The sequence below is a fragment of the Oculina patagonica genome, chromosome 2, assembly GCF_052425735.1.
Source record: "Oculina patagonica isolate OP01 chromosome 2, crgOcupat, whole genome shotgun sequence".
In the NCBI taxonomy this organism is placed as follows: domain Eukaryota; kingdom Metazoa; phylum Cnidaria; class Anthozoa; order Scleractinia; family Oculinidae; genus Oculina; species Oculina patagonica.
The window spans coordinates 30,987,354-31,002,097 of NC_135759.1; the positions used below are offsets into that span (position 1 = coordinate 30,987,354).

The 14,744-nt window shown below is 38.4% G+C and overlaps 3 protein-coding genes and 1 long non-coding RNA gene across 4 annotated transcripts; 3 read left to right on the forward strand and 1 right to left on the reverse strand.

The window, feature by feature from the left end:
• Window positions 1-1,877: 1,877 nt before the first annotated feature.
• Window positions 1,878-3,549, forward strand: LOC144641976 (adenosine receptor A2a-like). The gene has a single exon (XM_078500985.1). The coding sequence runs from the start codon at window positions 1,878-1,880 to the stop codon at window positions 2,721-2,723; it is 846 nt and encodes a 281-aa protein (XP_078357111.1). The 3' UTR covers window positions 2,724-3,549.
• A 2,632-nt stretch (window positions 3,550-6,181) lies between these two features.
• On the forward strand, window positions 6,182-7,105 carry LOC144644098 (adenosine receptor A2b-like). The gene has a single exon (XM_078503516.1). The coding sequence runs from the start codon at window positions 6,182-6,184 to the stop codon at window positions 7,097-7,099; it is 918 nt and encodes a 305-aa protein (XP_078359642.1). The 3' UTR covers window positions 7,100-7,105.
• A 782-nt stretch (window positions 7,106-7,887) lies between these two features.
• On the reverse strand, window positions 7,888-14,048 carry LOC144642292 (uncharacterized). Its single transcript, XM_078501263.1, has 2 exons — window positions 13,077-14,048; window positions 7,888-8,746 (listed from the first exon to the last, which is right to left on the reverse strand). The coding sequence occupies exons 1-2, from the start codon at window positions 13,711-13,713 to the stop codon at window positions 8,124-8,126; spliced, it is 1,260 nt and encodes a 419-aa protein (XP_078357389.1). The 5' UTR covers window positions 13,714-14,048; the 3' UTR covers window positions 7,888-8,123.
• LOC144644100 (uncharacterized) lies at window positions 9,537-10,343 on the forward strand. Its single transcript, XR_013569037.1, has 2 exons — window positions 9,537-9,804; window positions 10,210-10,343. It is a non-coding gene; the product is annotated as an uncharacterized LOC144644100 (long non-coding RNA).
• Window positions 14,049-14,744: the final 696 nt, after the last annotated feature.

Sequence of the window (14,744 nt, forward strand, 5' to 3'; positions counted from 1 at the left end):
CCCACAGTCGATCTCCACACGTTCTTTCCATCTGAAGCAGACGGATAGAACGTGTTCGTCGATCTTAATTTAGTCGGATGAACTCAACTGAGTCAAACGTCGAACTTATCATGAACTTAATTCGCTCAGTTTAGTTCGTCTCATGTAAAGTTCGACGTTTGGCCTGGACCTAACGCACTGGTTTTTTTTTTAATTTTCTTTTTTCAATAACATTGAACGCCGCTAGTTATTTTTAAAATCAGCATCCACCGAAAGACAAGACCCTAAAAAATTTCATTCGGCGAGCGGCAAGACCCTTATAAAAATAGTCATTCACCGAGCTACAAGAACCTTAATATCGTCGTTTGCTGAGATATAAGGCTCTTAAAATCGTTAATCGCCGAACGGTATGAATCTTAAAACCGACATTCGCCGAACCATAAGAACCTTAACACTTTTAAGATTCTTAGTTGCCATTCGCCGAAAGGAAAGACCCTTGAAATAACCATTCGCCAAACAGTATAATACCCTATAATTCGCCATTCGCAAAACGGTGACCCTTAATTTAATCGCTGTTCTCCGAAAAGAGACTCTTAGAAGCTCCGTTCGTCAAGACCTTGCAAGATTTACAGTGGAAATAAATAAATTTCTTATAAAAACGTTAAAAGGGTAAAATGTACTCAAACGCTAAAAATGGTTTTAATAGATGTTAGATAATTTCGTGAAAGTATAGCGACTAGCCAATCGTGTCGACGCAGTACTGAGAAGATGCTAATATGAATGACTGTTCGCTTGTCGGTTAAAGATACAGTTGTTATTAGCTAGAACGGGATTCGTCAATTACTTTGAATAAATAATGCAGAATGAAATGAAAATACATAAAACTTTCTCGATTAATAAACGACGAACATACAGTTTGATGTTTTGTGATGAGTGAAAGTAATCTCATTATAATTAGTTTTTTAGGTTGACAGGCTGTTAAAAACTGTTGACGAATTGTTACGCAAATAACTGAACTAATCATAAAAAAACTGATTATTTCCACTGCACAATTAGGTCTCGAAGAAATTTCCGCACTGTAAGATCAATGGCTTTAGAAAAGAAGCCCTGAAAGTTCAACATCCATGTAATGTGAGAAAATAACCGTCTTTATGAAAACTGTTGATGTTTCATCATGTTTTCCTTCCCCTCAATATAAAAGTCGCTCTTTTACTCCCGAGATAACAAATAATCTTAATGTCCATTCTTGCGAGATTAAATAAAAAAACCACAGACGGGGGTAACGTGGTTAAACGTGTAAATTGTGTTTTCGTTTTTTTTTTTTCGTTTTTGAAAAACACTTTACACTATGAAGGGAACTGGAAAAAGCTTTTAATTTCTGATTTTCCACCCGCAGGAAAAGTTCTTTTGACAAGTGTGAATCGTTAGAAGTGCCAATATTAAATTTTAGCTGTCCATGATTTACAACTGCCCTGCTAAGTAATAAAAAATTCATGATAAGGACAGGCATGCCAAATAAAAGGCATACATCGCTGCATTCTTATTGGCGGAAGAATAATTTAACACCTCAATCCAAATGTAAATTTGAGTGACGGATCTGAGAGAACCTACTTTGGGTTATTATTACAAGTGTATGGGACTATGATATACCAGCTGAAATCAATGAGTATAGCGTAAACGAACACACTTGAGACAATCGTACAACATTTATGGTTTATTAAGGTAGTTGGTCAAGAGAGAGGACAAGTTTTTCTCGAGCTGACAATTTTTGATATCATCTTCTTCACAATGTTGTAAACACAGGATGAGATAGTGTGTCAAGAAGTCAAGAAATTGAAGTTTAGATTGGAAAGAAGTCACCTGTAAATCGAGTCGCGCGTCACTTGCGAGTCAACAAAATGGCTGAAAACTCCGTTGTTGATGCTTTGATAACAATTTTGTCCGTTTTGGTTGTGCTGGCTAATGTGACCATTTTCCTTTTGGTCATCGCCAACAAATCTCTTCGGACATACACCAATGCACTTCTTGTTTCGCTGGCTATATCCGACATTTTACTCGGTGGGGTCCTTTTCCCGATGATCCTTACGATTCCAGAATCGCTTGCCAGTGGATATGCGATCTCGGTGATCTTGTTGTCAGGAGTGGCTAACCATTGCTGCATCACTTTTGATCGATTCATCGCTGTTCGCCATCCATTCTCGTATTCGTATCTGACTGAGAAATACTTCAGGAAAATGCTGCTGACGGCCTGGATCGTGGCAATTGCCTACTCGCTGCTTCCACTGTGCTGGAACACTGACTACACGCTAACTATTCATCAAGTTTACATCTTTTTCGAGTTAATAGTTTTCATCTTTATTCCCTACCTCTTCATGTTTGTTGCCTATTACTTGATTTTTAAGAAGCTCCGCGAGCATTTCAAGCTGCTTAGAGAGACGACCGTCTCCATAACTAGACGGGAGGAAGCAAGGAGGCTTTCCACTGAAGCAAAAGTTGCCAAAGTGTGCCTAATTCTGATCGCTACGTTTGTACTCTGTTGGTTGCCGATCATCTACATGACGTCCGCTACGGCGGTTGGTAGATTGGAAATCGTGCCTGCCATTCTACCTACTGTTTCTAAATTTACACTGGCTTTGTCGTCACTAATAAACCCTCTACTGTACTCATTTAAGAAAGAAGACTTCAGGAGTGCCATGAAAAAGGTTTTTACCCGAAATGTGAACGGACAGATTCACCCGACGTAAAGGAATGATGTACAGACCGTACAGGAAGTAAACATGACTTGTGGTACAGGTGTACAGTAAAGAAGAGTCCTGCAGTGAAATTTACGGGACTCTGAATCAAGTGTTTATTTTTCGTATTCGAAGGCAAAACAGTTTATTTCTTCGACACTTTTTTTAGCTGTTGTTTCCTGATTCAAATTGTCGAACGTTTATTATACCTTTAGTGGGTAAAGGTGATAATGCCATACATAATTTTTGTGGCTGGCCGCACGGACATCAAATGAATGAATAAATCAATTAATCATTTAACCAAAACAAAACGAAATGATTAATGTGTATAAGAAACAAATTGCTTTTTTCCTTTAATTATTTTATTTGACTGAAAAGAAAACAATGAAAACAGACATAGCGGAGGGTTATTCATTCACCGAAAAAAGCTTATTTATTATCTTCCACCAACAAACCTAAGACACTAAATTTGGTCCTTCCTTTTTTGTATTAATTTTAAAAACTTCTTTCCATAAAGTTCGACATTGTACCCATAAACTTCTGTGCTTTTTTTCGGAAGCAGAAACTACAACCGTGTTTGCAAAAGCTATTTCATAGTAAGAAGTTGTCTAGTAAGTAAGTAAAGGAATTATAGATCGTATTATTATGTTAGCAACTTCGTATTCAGTAAGCTATAGATTTAGTAGAGTAATTGAAGGGTAGTTAAAATTTTGTGTATAATGTCTTAATTTGTTTTGTAAATTCTTACAACTTTATTTGAAATGTAATGTAAAATTTTAGTTTTCTACTTGAAGTGTAAAGCAGTGTAACGTAACGTATTTTGAAGTGTAATATAATGTGATGTGATGCAATGTAAATAAATTTAATTAAAAAAAGCGATGGCCCGATGGTTTTTCCACTAAGACTTTTAGAAATAACAACTAATCTACGATGTTTTTTTGACAACATGGTGGTCATTAGTTAACCTCCGCCTGAGGTAAATCTTTAGGGTTAGAATGGAGATAAAGTGGAGGAATGAGGACAAGTAGAAGATGGGACTGGTGAAGAGCTTTTTTAACAGAATAAATTATGAAAGTTGTCAATTACCGGCATCTTTTGCTTTGCCATCCAATCCTTTTCCCCAGTCCCCCTTTTTCTGAGAGGTTGGATGTGGGTAACCGAAGGCCTGTTCTTAGAAATTTATTTTGTGTGTTTTACTTGGTAAATGAGTTTTGTTTCCTCTCTGGTATTAGGTATCATTGGCTATGGGGCCATTTTAGTTGTTTCAAAGTAAATTTGTGACTTTTGCCTTGTATTTTAACCGTTTTGCACGCCTTCTCAAGGGAATCAGATGATTTATATAGACCACTCGATATTCATATAGCAAAGGCTAAAGACCGGTAAAATTAACATTTAACCTTGTAGCTACAAGATCATACAAGTTAAGAAGATAATAAACTAATTTTAAGGCAAATCACTGGCGGTAAATTGGTGCGTAGGTTTTATTTTTTTCGAGCTAAACGGATAAAAAAGGTAAATAGACTTCCCTTATCCGACGGTATAATGCTCTTTGCACACTAATGTTTTTTTAAGATATGACAGTTGCCCTGCCCTTAGTTCCACGACCACCATAACTAATCTTTTATGAGCTCAAAAAATGGCAGTATTAAGCAGAAAAAATATAAAACTTGAATATTACATACATTTAGGTATAAGGCGAAACTACAATAAATGAGCCTGGATGCAAAATGAACCGCTAGTCTCCAGCCTTGCTGTGTGTATTTGCAATAGGAGTAAAAAAAAAAAAGAAAGAAAGGATCGCTTAGTTGTTAAGGGCAGAAGAAAAGAATGAGTCTGGCATTATTTGGAGTATTGTTCTGACAGTAAATAATGTTTTATTTTCCTACTCATTGTCTTTCAGCAGTTAGTAAAATTTGTGCTTAAAGCATTGTTATAATTGCTTTTTTTATCTTCTTCAGAGTATTTGCTCTGGGTAATTGTATTACATCAATTGTAAGTCGGACAACCATTCCAATTCAAAGAAAGTGGCACCCGTTTGAATAATTTATATAATTTATATTTTTGTATGTAAAGTCCTTTTCATATTTAAGAATATCAGATCAAACGATGGAAAGAGGCGCCCTTTTTTCAGCTTGATGCGGTAAATTTCCTATGTAAACCCTCTTCATGCATATTAGGGATATCAGATCAAATGTACATAGCCGGTGCTATTGATGTTTTTTTTTACAGTGGCGAAAAGCCTATCGTGTTAAAGGTAGGCTTAAAAGCATGTGGCCATTATCTTAAAATATGCAATATGTTATGTACAGAAGACGAGATTTACAGAAAGGCAAAATCCTAAAAGCATTATCCAGCTTTCATTTGCCTAAGGTTTTGCGGCATTATAAGCGCCGTCATCGATCACCGTTGACGCCAATTCACAAAAATACTATAGCAAGGTAATATAAGGATTAGCACTCGGTAAGCAATGTGATTCCAGTTTAGATAAAAAAAATTACGTTGAAGTATATTAAAAAATATAACTCACACCTTGCTCTTAATAGTGATATAACGAAAACCTCGTAATTTTCCAGAATTTATTGGCAATAGAAAGACAATTTAATTCCCAACTTTCACTTCGCTGCATTCAATTAGCGGACGAAACCCCATTTAGAGAAACCGTGTTTAATAAGTCGTCAGTAAAGAAATATTCCAATTTGTCCATAAAATTTGTTATCAGATCTCGTTTTATCTCGTTCTTGTGCATTATTCAATTTCTTAATCTCTATATTTCTCATGACGAGATTATTAAATGTCAAAAACAAAAATGTCAAGGACGAACTGAGCCTGTCGCTTACAAATAAAAAACAACTAAAAGCGATTTCACTCGCAACTTCCATAATCCCTAACAAAGCAAGGCAAAAAAAATTAATAACTCCGATTTTATGAAATTGAATGAATCATCAATTATTTATCAGTACACTTTTTGAATTTTTCAAAGCAATTGAAAACGATTTATTTATATTTCATGGGAAGTAGAGCTAAACACAAAATGACCGTACACCAAACGTTAAAGAATAAATTTATTCTTTGAGAGCAAAACAAGTGTTGCTTTCTTTCTTCCTTGCAAATATGGCAAAAAATATCAAATAACAGTTCAATGAAGGATTGACGTTCAAGGTGACAGTCATTTGCCCGGAGGCAGGAAATGAAAATAGAGTATTCCGGAAAATCAAATATGAAGCAAAAGCCTATCAGGCTCCAACCTCAGCATTTAACTTGTAAATGTGTTGAGATTTCTATCACTCATTTCCTCACCCACGTCAACAAGAAAATTAACATTTGTTTAGCATTTCTATAGATCTTATTAGATTTCAGTCATGATCAGAGACACCCAGTTTTCAATATAACAAAGGTGGGAATAAACAGCACAGCGAGTTAAACAGCTTGATCAAGAAGAACTATTTCTTCAGTATTTTTGAAGGTCCAATATGCGCGACGTTTCTTGGAGTTTTGTCATTCTAAGCTGTATAGCGGTGTTCATAGTAGCAACTAACGCCATCGTCTGTGTGTTTGTTGTGACAAACGTTCGACTCCGCACTTTCACCAATGGATTTCTTGTATCTCTGGCCGTGTCTGATATTCTCACCGGTGGGCTCTTGTTTCCTGTTCACCTAAGTGGACCAGATTCTGCTGTAGCCTCTTCGGAAGGCTACTTGATTGCATTCGTGCTTCTGTCTGGAGTTGGTAACATTTGTTTGGTCACATGGGATCGCTATATCGCTGTCGCCAAACCGTTTAAGTACAAGAAAATAGTACAATGCCACTTTACAAAGCTAATAATTGTAACTTGGGCAACTGCATTAGTTGTATCCCTTTTACCCCTGACATGGCAGACAGATTCTAATGTTGTAATCCACAAGGTGTATCTTTTTTGCCTGATGGGATTCTTTATTGTTATCCCGTACGCTGCAGTTTTTTATGCTTATTATCAGATCAGTCAGCATCTCAAAAAACACCGCCAAAAACTTCGAAGACATTCCACCACTAAGGCTCTTTCATCAAGAAAAATGAAAGCAGAGGCAAAAGTCACCAAGGTGTTTCTCGCTATTGTAATAATATTTGTGTTGTCGTGGTTGCCTATTCTTTATATGACAACAGTTACAAGTGTAAATAGGCCAGACCTATCTCCGGTCGCTCTTCAAAAGGTGTCCCTTATTACGGTGGCTCTTTCTTCCTTGGTAAATCCTTTGCTGTATGCCTTTATGAAGGAAGACTTTCGGCAGGAATTTAAAAAAGTGGCATCGCGCCAAAGGCGATCTTCTGTGTCTGCAAGTGCCATCGAACTGAAAACCTCAACGGCAGCATGTATAACTGAAACGTCCCGTAAATATCTACAACTTCCTTAAAATATTGCTTCCCATAGATTTACATGGCTGATAACAGAAAATGTAACATGTTAAAGAAAAGCCTGATACTAGGCTAGTGTCAGAATCTGCGGTAAAGACTGAAAGCAACTTGGCAGAACATAGCACTGAGTGCCTCCACCTGCTCAATCAGAACTGCTCGTCAACTGATGTTGACAGAAATGCTGTGCGGAGAAAAGGAAGCCATTTACTTTTTTTTAGTGATGCATAAGGGAAGTCAGCAAAGGGAGATTGGTCTACACTCATCCACTCTTTTGGAAAGCCTGTTTGCTGGTAAACATCTCTAGCACCCCGAGATCTCATGGAACTGACCATTGTTCGAATGTTTTTCATAACCCACTTACGTACTTGAACAACAAGAAACAGGCTCAGCGAAATTTCACCCGTCTAGCTAGTAACTTCTGCCCTCCAGGACCCGAGCACAACCGCATTGATTTCAAGGTTAAGACCAAACTGAAGAATTCCTTGGTCGGAACAAAACTGAATTTAACTTTTGTAATACTAACTTACATTAATTCCCAGTAGCTCTCTTTACCTTCTCACAACAAATTCAGAAAGACGGGCAATGCGAACGATATACCTTTTCATTTTCTCGAAAATGTAAGATGCTCTAGACGACAAAAAATATTTTATGGAGTGAAAGCTTTCCATAGAATTCCATTGTTGAGCCGAAGATTTCCGAATATTAGCCGAGCAGTTCCGAAATTTGTTTCAACGCTTTCGCAAGGCAAACAAATATTCCCGATAGCCTTTCAAAGATCAACAAGTAATTGCAAGTTTCCTTGTTTAATTAAGCTAAATGCCATTTGCATTTTTTAAATTTGCACATTTCCTCTTCCTTGTACGTCTAGTCTCCACCGCAAACGTCCCTCTGGCGCGTGACAAGCCAATGCGAAGGAACGTGACAGAAACTGTGGTTCTTCCTTAAAGCTCCAATTTATCTTACAAGAGTCTAAACTGGTGAACACCAAAGAACAACCTGTAAATGATTGCACTGTTTTTTTTTTCAACGCTTGCGAAGAAAAAACCATTCATTAATGGATTTGTCTTCAGGATGTGACAGACTTGTCATCACCTCAAACCCATAGTTAGTAATTTCTTGCAGTATTGCTGTAGTAGAAGAGTCCGCCTGTTCCTTGTCAAAGGAAAACACAAGAGGACTACAAATACAGTCGTGTCCTTGAAAAATCTCCTGCAATATATGTTTTTCAGCAAACACTGACAACAGAGTTTCCAATCCGTGTTTGTCCCTGTCTAGCGTTAAGCGAATCACTTGATTTCTTGCCACAGTTCTTTTCAATTTGATTTCGTTCAGGGCGTCAATAAGTCGAGGAATTTGATAGAAATCAGCCTCTTCAGTGAGTTGATCAAACTCTTGGAAATTGTCAGGTAAATTTAACTTGGATGAGCGCAGGAAATTTAACACATATCGAAACATAGGTCCGTCACGATCAATGAAAACATTTCCTCGGGCGTCCTTCGCCACCGGCCGCCGGCCGCTAAACATGACCCCCAACATGGAGTCTGGAAACCTCGTGAGGCTGGCAAGTGATGTGGTATAAACGTTGCCACCGACGTTTACGTCGATTATGGATGGAAAATCTTGAACTTTATCCATTTCTTCTAGCACTGTGAAGTCGCAAAAATAGAAGAGCCGACGTTATTGTTCGTTTGACAAGAGCAATTTCAATATAGCCACAATGTAAATTATTTTATCAGATTTTATGTACCGGCATCTCGTGGGTTGCTAGTTATTTGACAGACAATGGCATCCACAGTACACCGATCACTAGACAATCGCTGAGCTCAATTTCATAAAGAGAGATATGGTGAAAAACTACAATATTCAGTAGTATGTATATACAATGTATTAGCTGCGAAAGTGCCATTATGTGAACATCTCTGAACAAACGTGAAGAGATCTTCGGCTTATAAGTTTACTTGTAGCTCATTTATAGCTTAGAAAATTGAGCTGACATAATACAGGCGTATAAGGCGAATAAATAAGCTTACCTTAACATATGAACAAAGTGAAACAGCAGTCTCGGCCTTCAACAAATATGGCGCGCGGCGGCGTGTGACAATCCCTTCATGAGAAACAGTCATGAAAGCAATGTTTCTGTTGAGTCATGCGCATTTGTCACGCCAGCGATCTCCTGACCAGTCACATAATACACAATACACAATACACAATACAACTTCCACGTGGCATAAATTCTTGCTAAGAATCTGAAAAATCTGGCTTAGAATTACTGTATACAATATAAAGGTGATTATGTAAAGCTAGGTTGAAATTTTAACAAAATAAGGGACTGGTCAATAAGTACCAGGGGGGGTGGGCCGGTGTTGGTTTTGAAACGTGACGTTTACTCTACTTCTTATCACAGGAACTTACTTTAATTTAAATGTTATCGAATTATCCTTTCTATCATACCGCGTGTTACTTATTTTATTTACTGTGGTAGACCAGCCCTAGGCTGCTATGTCCGATGTAGGAAAATCGTCATAACCGCAGGTTTTGCGCACGTGTTTCTCGGTTAGATAAATCCGTAAGAATTTCTAAGTTAGATCAGTTCTAGTGTAGACTTCACTGCGTCAACATCTACTCGGCATTGGGCCATAGATTTCTCTCTACACTCGTGGTTACCTACTCTATCAAGTCTAATTCAGTGCGTGTGCAAACCAAAGTAAGTTATCTATTCCTTATTTTTAGGCTTATCCTTAGTTTTCCTTGTTATTTGTTTTGCGTTAAGTTTCGTTTTTCTCGACTATTAGGATAGCTTCTATACCGTTTATATCGAGTTAGTTTAGTTGGCATATTATACTCGAACCATTAAGAAACTATCTCGCTAGGCTAAGTTTTATCTTATTATAAGGTTAATTGTCATAAACTCCTATCCAAAATTAGCCGTCATATAAGACTTTATCGTTTGTTAGCTTTCTATAAGATTAGTATATGCGCAGATTATGTTACGTTTCTTCATTCGGACGTTATTGTGAATGTTAGCTATAATTATATATCTCGCGAATTGTTTAGCTTGTATGCTTAGATTTATTAGTCACGTTAGTTCTATTCCGCTATTATATTTCAGTTCGAACCGACATACGGTTTACGGCAATCATTTCAACAACACTAGCACGTGGTTTGAATCAATCATCTTTGTATCGCTCTCAATTTGAACCTGTATGGAACATTGAACTCTGTCAATTAAACTCTGTTATTGTCGTAGTCAGAATTTCTTGTCGAGTTCGTTTACGTCACGCACTTCTCTACCCCGTGTGATTTACTTGGATTTTTGGTTTGGCATTCTGTCCTTGTGAATTACAGCCGGAGCAATTGGAAAAGTGGTGGCTCAAAAATTTGTGACCCACCCCTTCCTTCTGGCTCAAAGCTGACTGACCCACCCCTGATAGGGGGTTGAAAATTACACGACCCACCCCCTTTGCTTAAAAAATTCAAGGGACCAATCATTATTTCTTTATCATCTGATAGGGTTAAGAGGTTTTTGATTAAACTTCAGCTTTTAAAGTGGAATTCCCTACATAGATATTTCCCTGATGGACACTGCTGTTCCATGTACATCTTTTTTCATTTCTTAACACACCAAAGAAGGTTAAATTTATCACTTCTTATACTAGCCTTTTGTAAGTTTTTTCACATATTTTCACTGTGTAATGTCCATGAGGAAATTTGGACACAAACATATGCAAAAAACTGAATCAGTATGTAATATTAATTCATAATCAATTATTGAAGAGTTCATATTTTTATACATAAATTAATAACAGAAACTACAATCATTGTCCATCATTCATATTTGCAAAGTGTTTGACTAAAGAGTTTACTGGTATTAAAAGGCCTAAAGCCCAGCGTGAATCTATGCATGTTGAAGAGAGACAGGTAAAACTGATGTTATGATCACAAGCCATCTAGGGGGGTCAGGGGGCATGCTTCCCCGGGAAATGTTTTGTATTTGGGCCTTCTGAAATCGCTAGAAATTCATTTAAAACTGCTCACATGGAGAAATTTACAATTTTATATACTGATGAATACAACTTTTCTTGGAACAATGGTAGTTCAAAGTCAGTGAATAAATATGATGACCCACCCCTACCTGTAGATCAAAATTACATAACCCACCCCTTTTTGAGGGCTCAAAAACTGATGACCCACCCCCTTTCTGCTCCGGCCCAACCCCCCCCCCCCCCTGTACTTATTGACCAGTCCCTAAAGCCTGGTTTTCACTAGCGACGCATGCACAAGCGCGATCACGCAAAAAGGACAAATTTTGACCCTTGTGCTTGTGCGACAAGCACAAGCATCCAAATGCAATGCGCTTGTGCTTTTGCTTAAGTCGAAGCATTTTTCACGGAGAAATAAGAGCTGTTATCCTTGCGCTTGTGCTTGCGTTGCTAGTGAAAACCAGGCTTAATGCATTGTGATCATAGTACGCGCGCTTCATGAATTGTAAAAAACTTCCCGAGGCTAAGTGCTTTATATTTTGAGATACGTTTCTCCGTAACTTTGGGCCCGGTTTTTTTTGTTGAATGATTCCCACATGACACCACATTTCTGTCTTAAAGCGTGGAATTACAAAGTCACAGCTTCCTAAATTAAAGCTACTCTTGTACCGAGCGCATATTCTTTTTAACTTTAAACATCACTATCACAAGCTGTGGTGAACTCGCTTGTCGAATTAAAGCAATTAAACGAACAGTTATAGGATATGAGTCAATTTCTGCCAAAACGGGAAAGCTTCCTTATGTGGCAGGAGAAAGGAACAGGACTTTGTGGGAAGGCGGTGGCCTAATGGTTAGTGTGCTGGACTCCGTATCGAGCAGTCTGGGTTCTAGCCCTGGCCGGGGCACTGCGTTGTACTGTATTCGTGGGCAATGCATTTAACTCACATAGTGCCTCTCTCCACCCAGGTGTAGAAATGGTTACAGGCGAATTTGCTGCTTGGGTTAACCCTGCGATCGACTAGCATCCCATCCAGAAGAAAGAAGAAACACTTTTGGTCGCTTCATGCTGCGGAAAACGGGATAAGCTCCGGCCTGATGGGCCACTTGGCTCTATTGCAGACGTAACCTTTAACTAAGGCTCAGCTGTACATCTACAACAGGCACATATTCTTTTTAACTTTAAACATCACAATCGCAAGACGTGTGCCGCTAGTTCATCATCGTCCTATAATAACATGCTATGACATTTCTCTGTGTTCTTTATGCTACAACAAGAGCTGGAAATGATTTGGCTTGAAAAATGTGATAGACTGGCACCCCCGTTGGGTATTCAAGAAAGATAAAAGAGGGGATGGCGCCCGGCTTATGTGAAACCGCCGTGAGTTAATAATAAAACTATTAAGACGTTGAACCTTCCCCTTCCCCCTCACCTGTATAGTTAAGTATACCACCCCGCCCCCGATGTTGAAAAATTTCCCGCCAAACAAGAAATAAAAAACTCCTTAAACCCGCGAAATGTGTATTTTTTTTTTGATCTACAGACAAATCAGGACGAATCAGAGGAAAAATTTCCAAATAACATCAGCGTCCTGGGCGGGAATTGAAGGGCAATCCGTGAATAGACAGTAAAAACGTTTGAATAGCTTCATCCAGCAGAGAATTTGTCGAACGACACATTTACTTTAAAATATATTGATTCCCGACTGAATATTCGATTCATCGAGTCAATGATTACATTCTGAAATTGTACCATTCTTTCAAAAGCTTCCTTATGCAATATCAGTCTGAGTACAACAATAACAACCTCTCCCAAAATAGTTTAAGTACCGCTTCATATGTTACTTCGGTGTATTATTTTATAAATCAGTGTTATTCAGTCAAACCTATCGACTACATGAAGGTTTTGCCGAGGTATCCTCCTCGGCAAAGTTCAAAATTAAAGAATTTGTGCATTTGTCACCCTGTCTGTAGTCCACCTGTTACTCTTGCTAGCATTACTTACGAACGAAGACCCAGACTTGACTTGCGTTACCGTCCAAAAAGAAATTTGACATCTTAACTTCAAAACCCTCATCGACAACATGCTGCAGAAAGGCATCTAGCTGTTCCAATTTGATTGGGATTTGAGCTTGCCCTCCTTCGACAACTCCGTCACTTGTCTTGAAGTTATAAGAGGAACCGCTTGAAACAGAACCACCCAACATGCGAGCATTGGGAACGAGCTGCTGAAGCATCGCCAATCCACCCGCCAAGACCAGCTTTGACTTCGAGCTGTAGAAGAGCCGTAAAATCTCTGAGCCAGACCTGGTGGATTGTCGTGTTTTTATAGCCTTCTGGACTGCCTCTTCTAAAGGTTTAATCCCATAGAACGTTGCCTCAATTTCCAGCTCCTCAAACTCCTGGAAGTCTTCCGGAACGGTCAACTTTCTTGTGCGTAAGAAATTGAGGACGTGTTTGAACAGTGCGCCGTCCCTGTCAATAAAGTAGTATCCTTTGGGATCCCTGGGTACTTGGCTTTCGCCGCTGAAAAGCTTCGCTAGTTTCGAGTCGGAGTACTGAGTAATGGTGTAAAGTGTGGTGGTGTAAACATGTCCACCGACGTTGAGGCTCACCACTTTCGGAGGTTCCGCCATGCTCGGGTATCTGAATCGAGTCGCGTTTGTGAAGTGAAGTTGTTAAGGAGCAGTACAAGTGCTAGTGGAGATGATTGATACTAGCTCTTTAAGTTGCCATGATAAATATCATCCATTGGTCACGTGGAAAGGGTATAGAAAGTCTAAATTGTTTACAATTTTCTTCATGTCACGACATTTGACGTGAGTCTTGTTATGTCAGCCATCAAAGCCTGTCAATTCAACCGAGTACACAAAAATGTTTCATTGCAAGTATTCTCACAGGAAAGAGAACTTGCGATTATCTCAGTTAAAGCTAAAAAAAATTCCATCCATAGGTTCAGCTCGACTGAAATGGGCTAGAAACAAATTTGAACCACTCAGTGCATGTTTTTGTGTTGATGTGATACTGTACGGGCAACGCCTCAATTAAAGAATATCACTTCATGTCAAAACTGCTTAAGTGCAATCTAGTGGGAGCATGCAAGTGACACACGTACACTTGATTAAAAAATATGTTTTCAGTGGCTAGCAGCAGTAAAAACGAACTGTTTAACAAGAGCTGAAGTTAAACTACTTGGTCACTAATGATAAGAATATTTCTCGTTTAAAAGAAATTTTTGGCAAATATATATCATTATTGCTATCTGTCTTCTGAAATTAAAACAAAAAGCCGAATTTGTTTGCCGTTGTACCGTACCACAAGAAGGTAACAATATTTTTTATTTTAGTTTTAAGTAATTAAGCAGAGTCGAAAGCAGAGTCAATTAACAATTGTTCCTGAGTCTTGAACGAAAATTTAGTCTATATTTCTTCCATGGAGGAAACCTCCTAGCTAGCCAGACTAAAATGGAAGATATCCACCAAAATGGTTTAGAGCATGAAGGTGTAATAGAATGGTACATTCTTCAACATTTAAACAGGATACTTTATTCACCAAGAAAGGTACCACCCACAGTGGCTGTATAGCAGAGAGTTATGGGTAAATGTATTACTTCGCTGTAGTCTACTGGTGTGGGATGGTGGCCTTCTTTGCGTTTTCATTAAACCTG

Bases quoted from the DNA above. Each gene is read 5' to 3' on its own strand.
- LOC144642292 (XM_078501263.1), bottom strand. From the start codon at position 13,713: ATGGCGGAACCTCCGAAAGTGGTGAGCCTCAACGTCGGTGGACATGTT. The intron at 8,747-13,076 runs AATGCTAGCAAG...GCGACTTCACAG, and splicing joins CTGGGTCTTCGTTCGTAAGT to TGCTAGAAGAAATGGATAAA.
- LOC144644098 (XM_078503516.1), top strand. From the start codon at position 6,182: ATGCGCGACGTTTCTTGGAGTTTTGTCATTCTAAGCTGTATAGCGGTG.
- LOC144641976 (XM_078500985.1), top strand. From the start codon at position 1,878: ATGGCTGAAAACTCCGTTGTTGATGCTTTGATAACAATTTTGTCCGTT.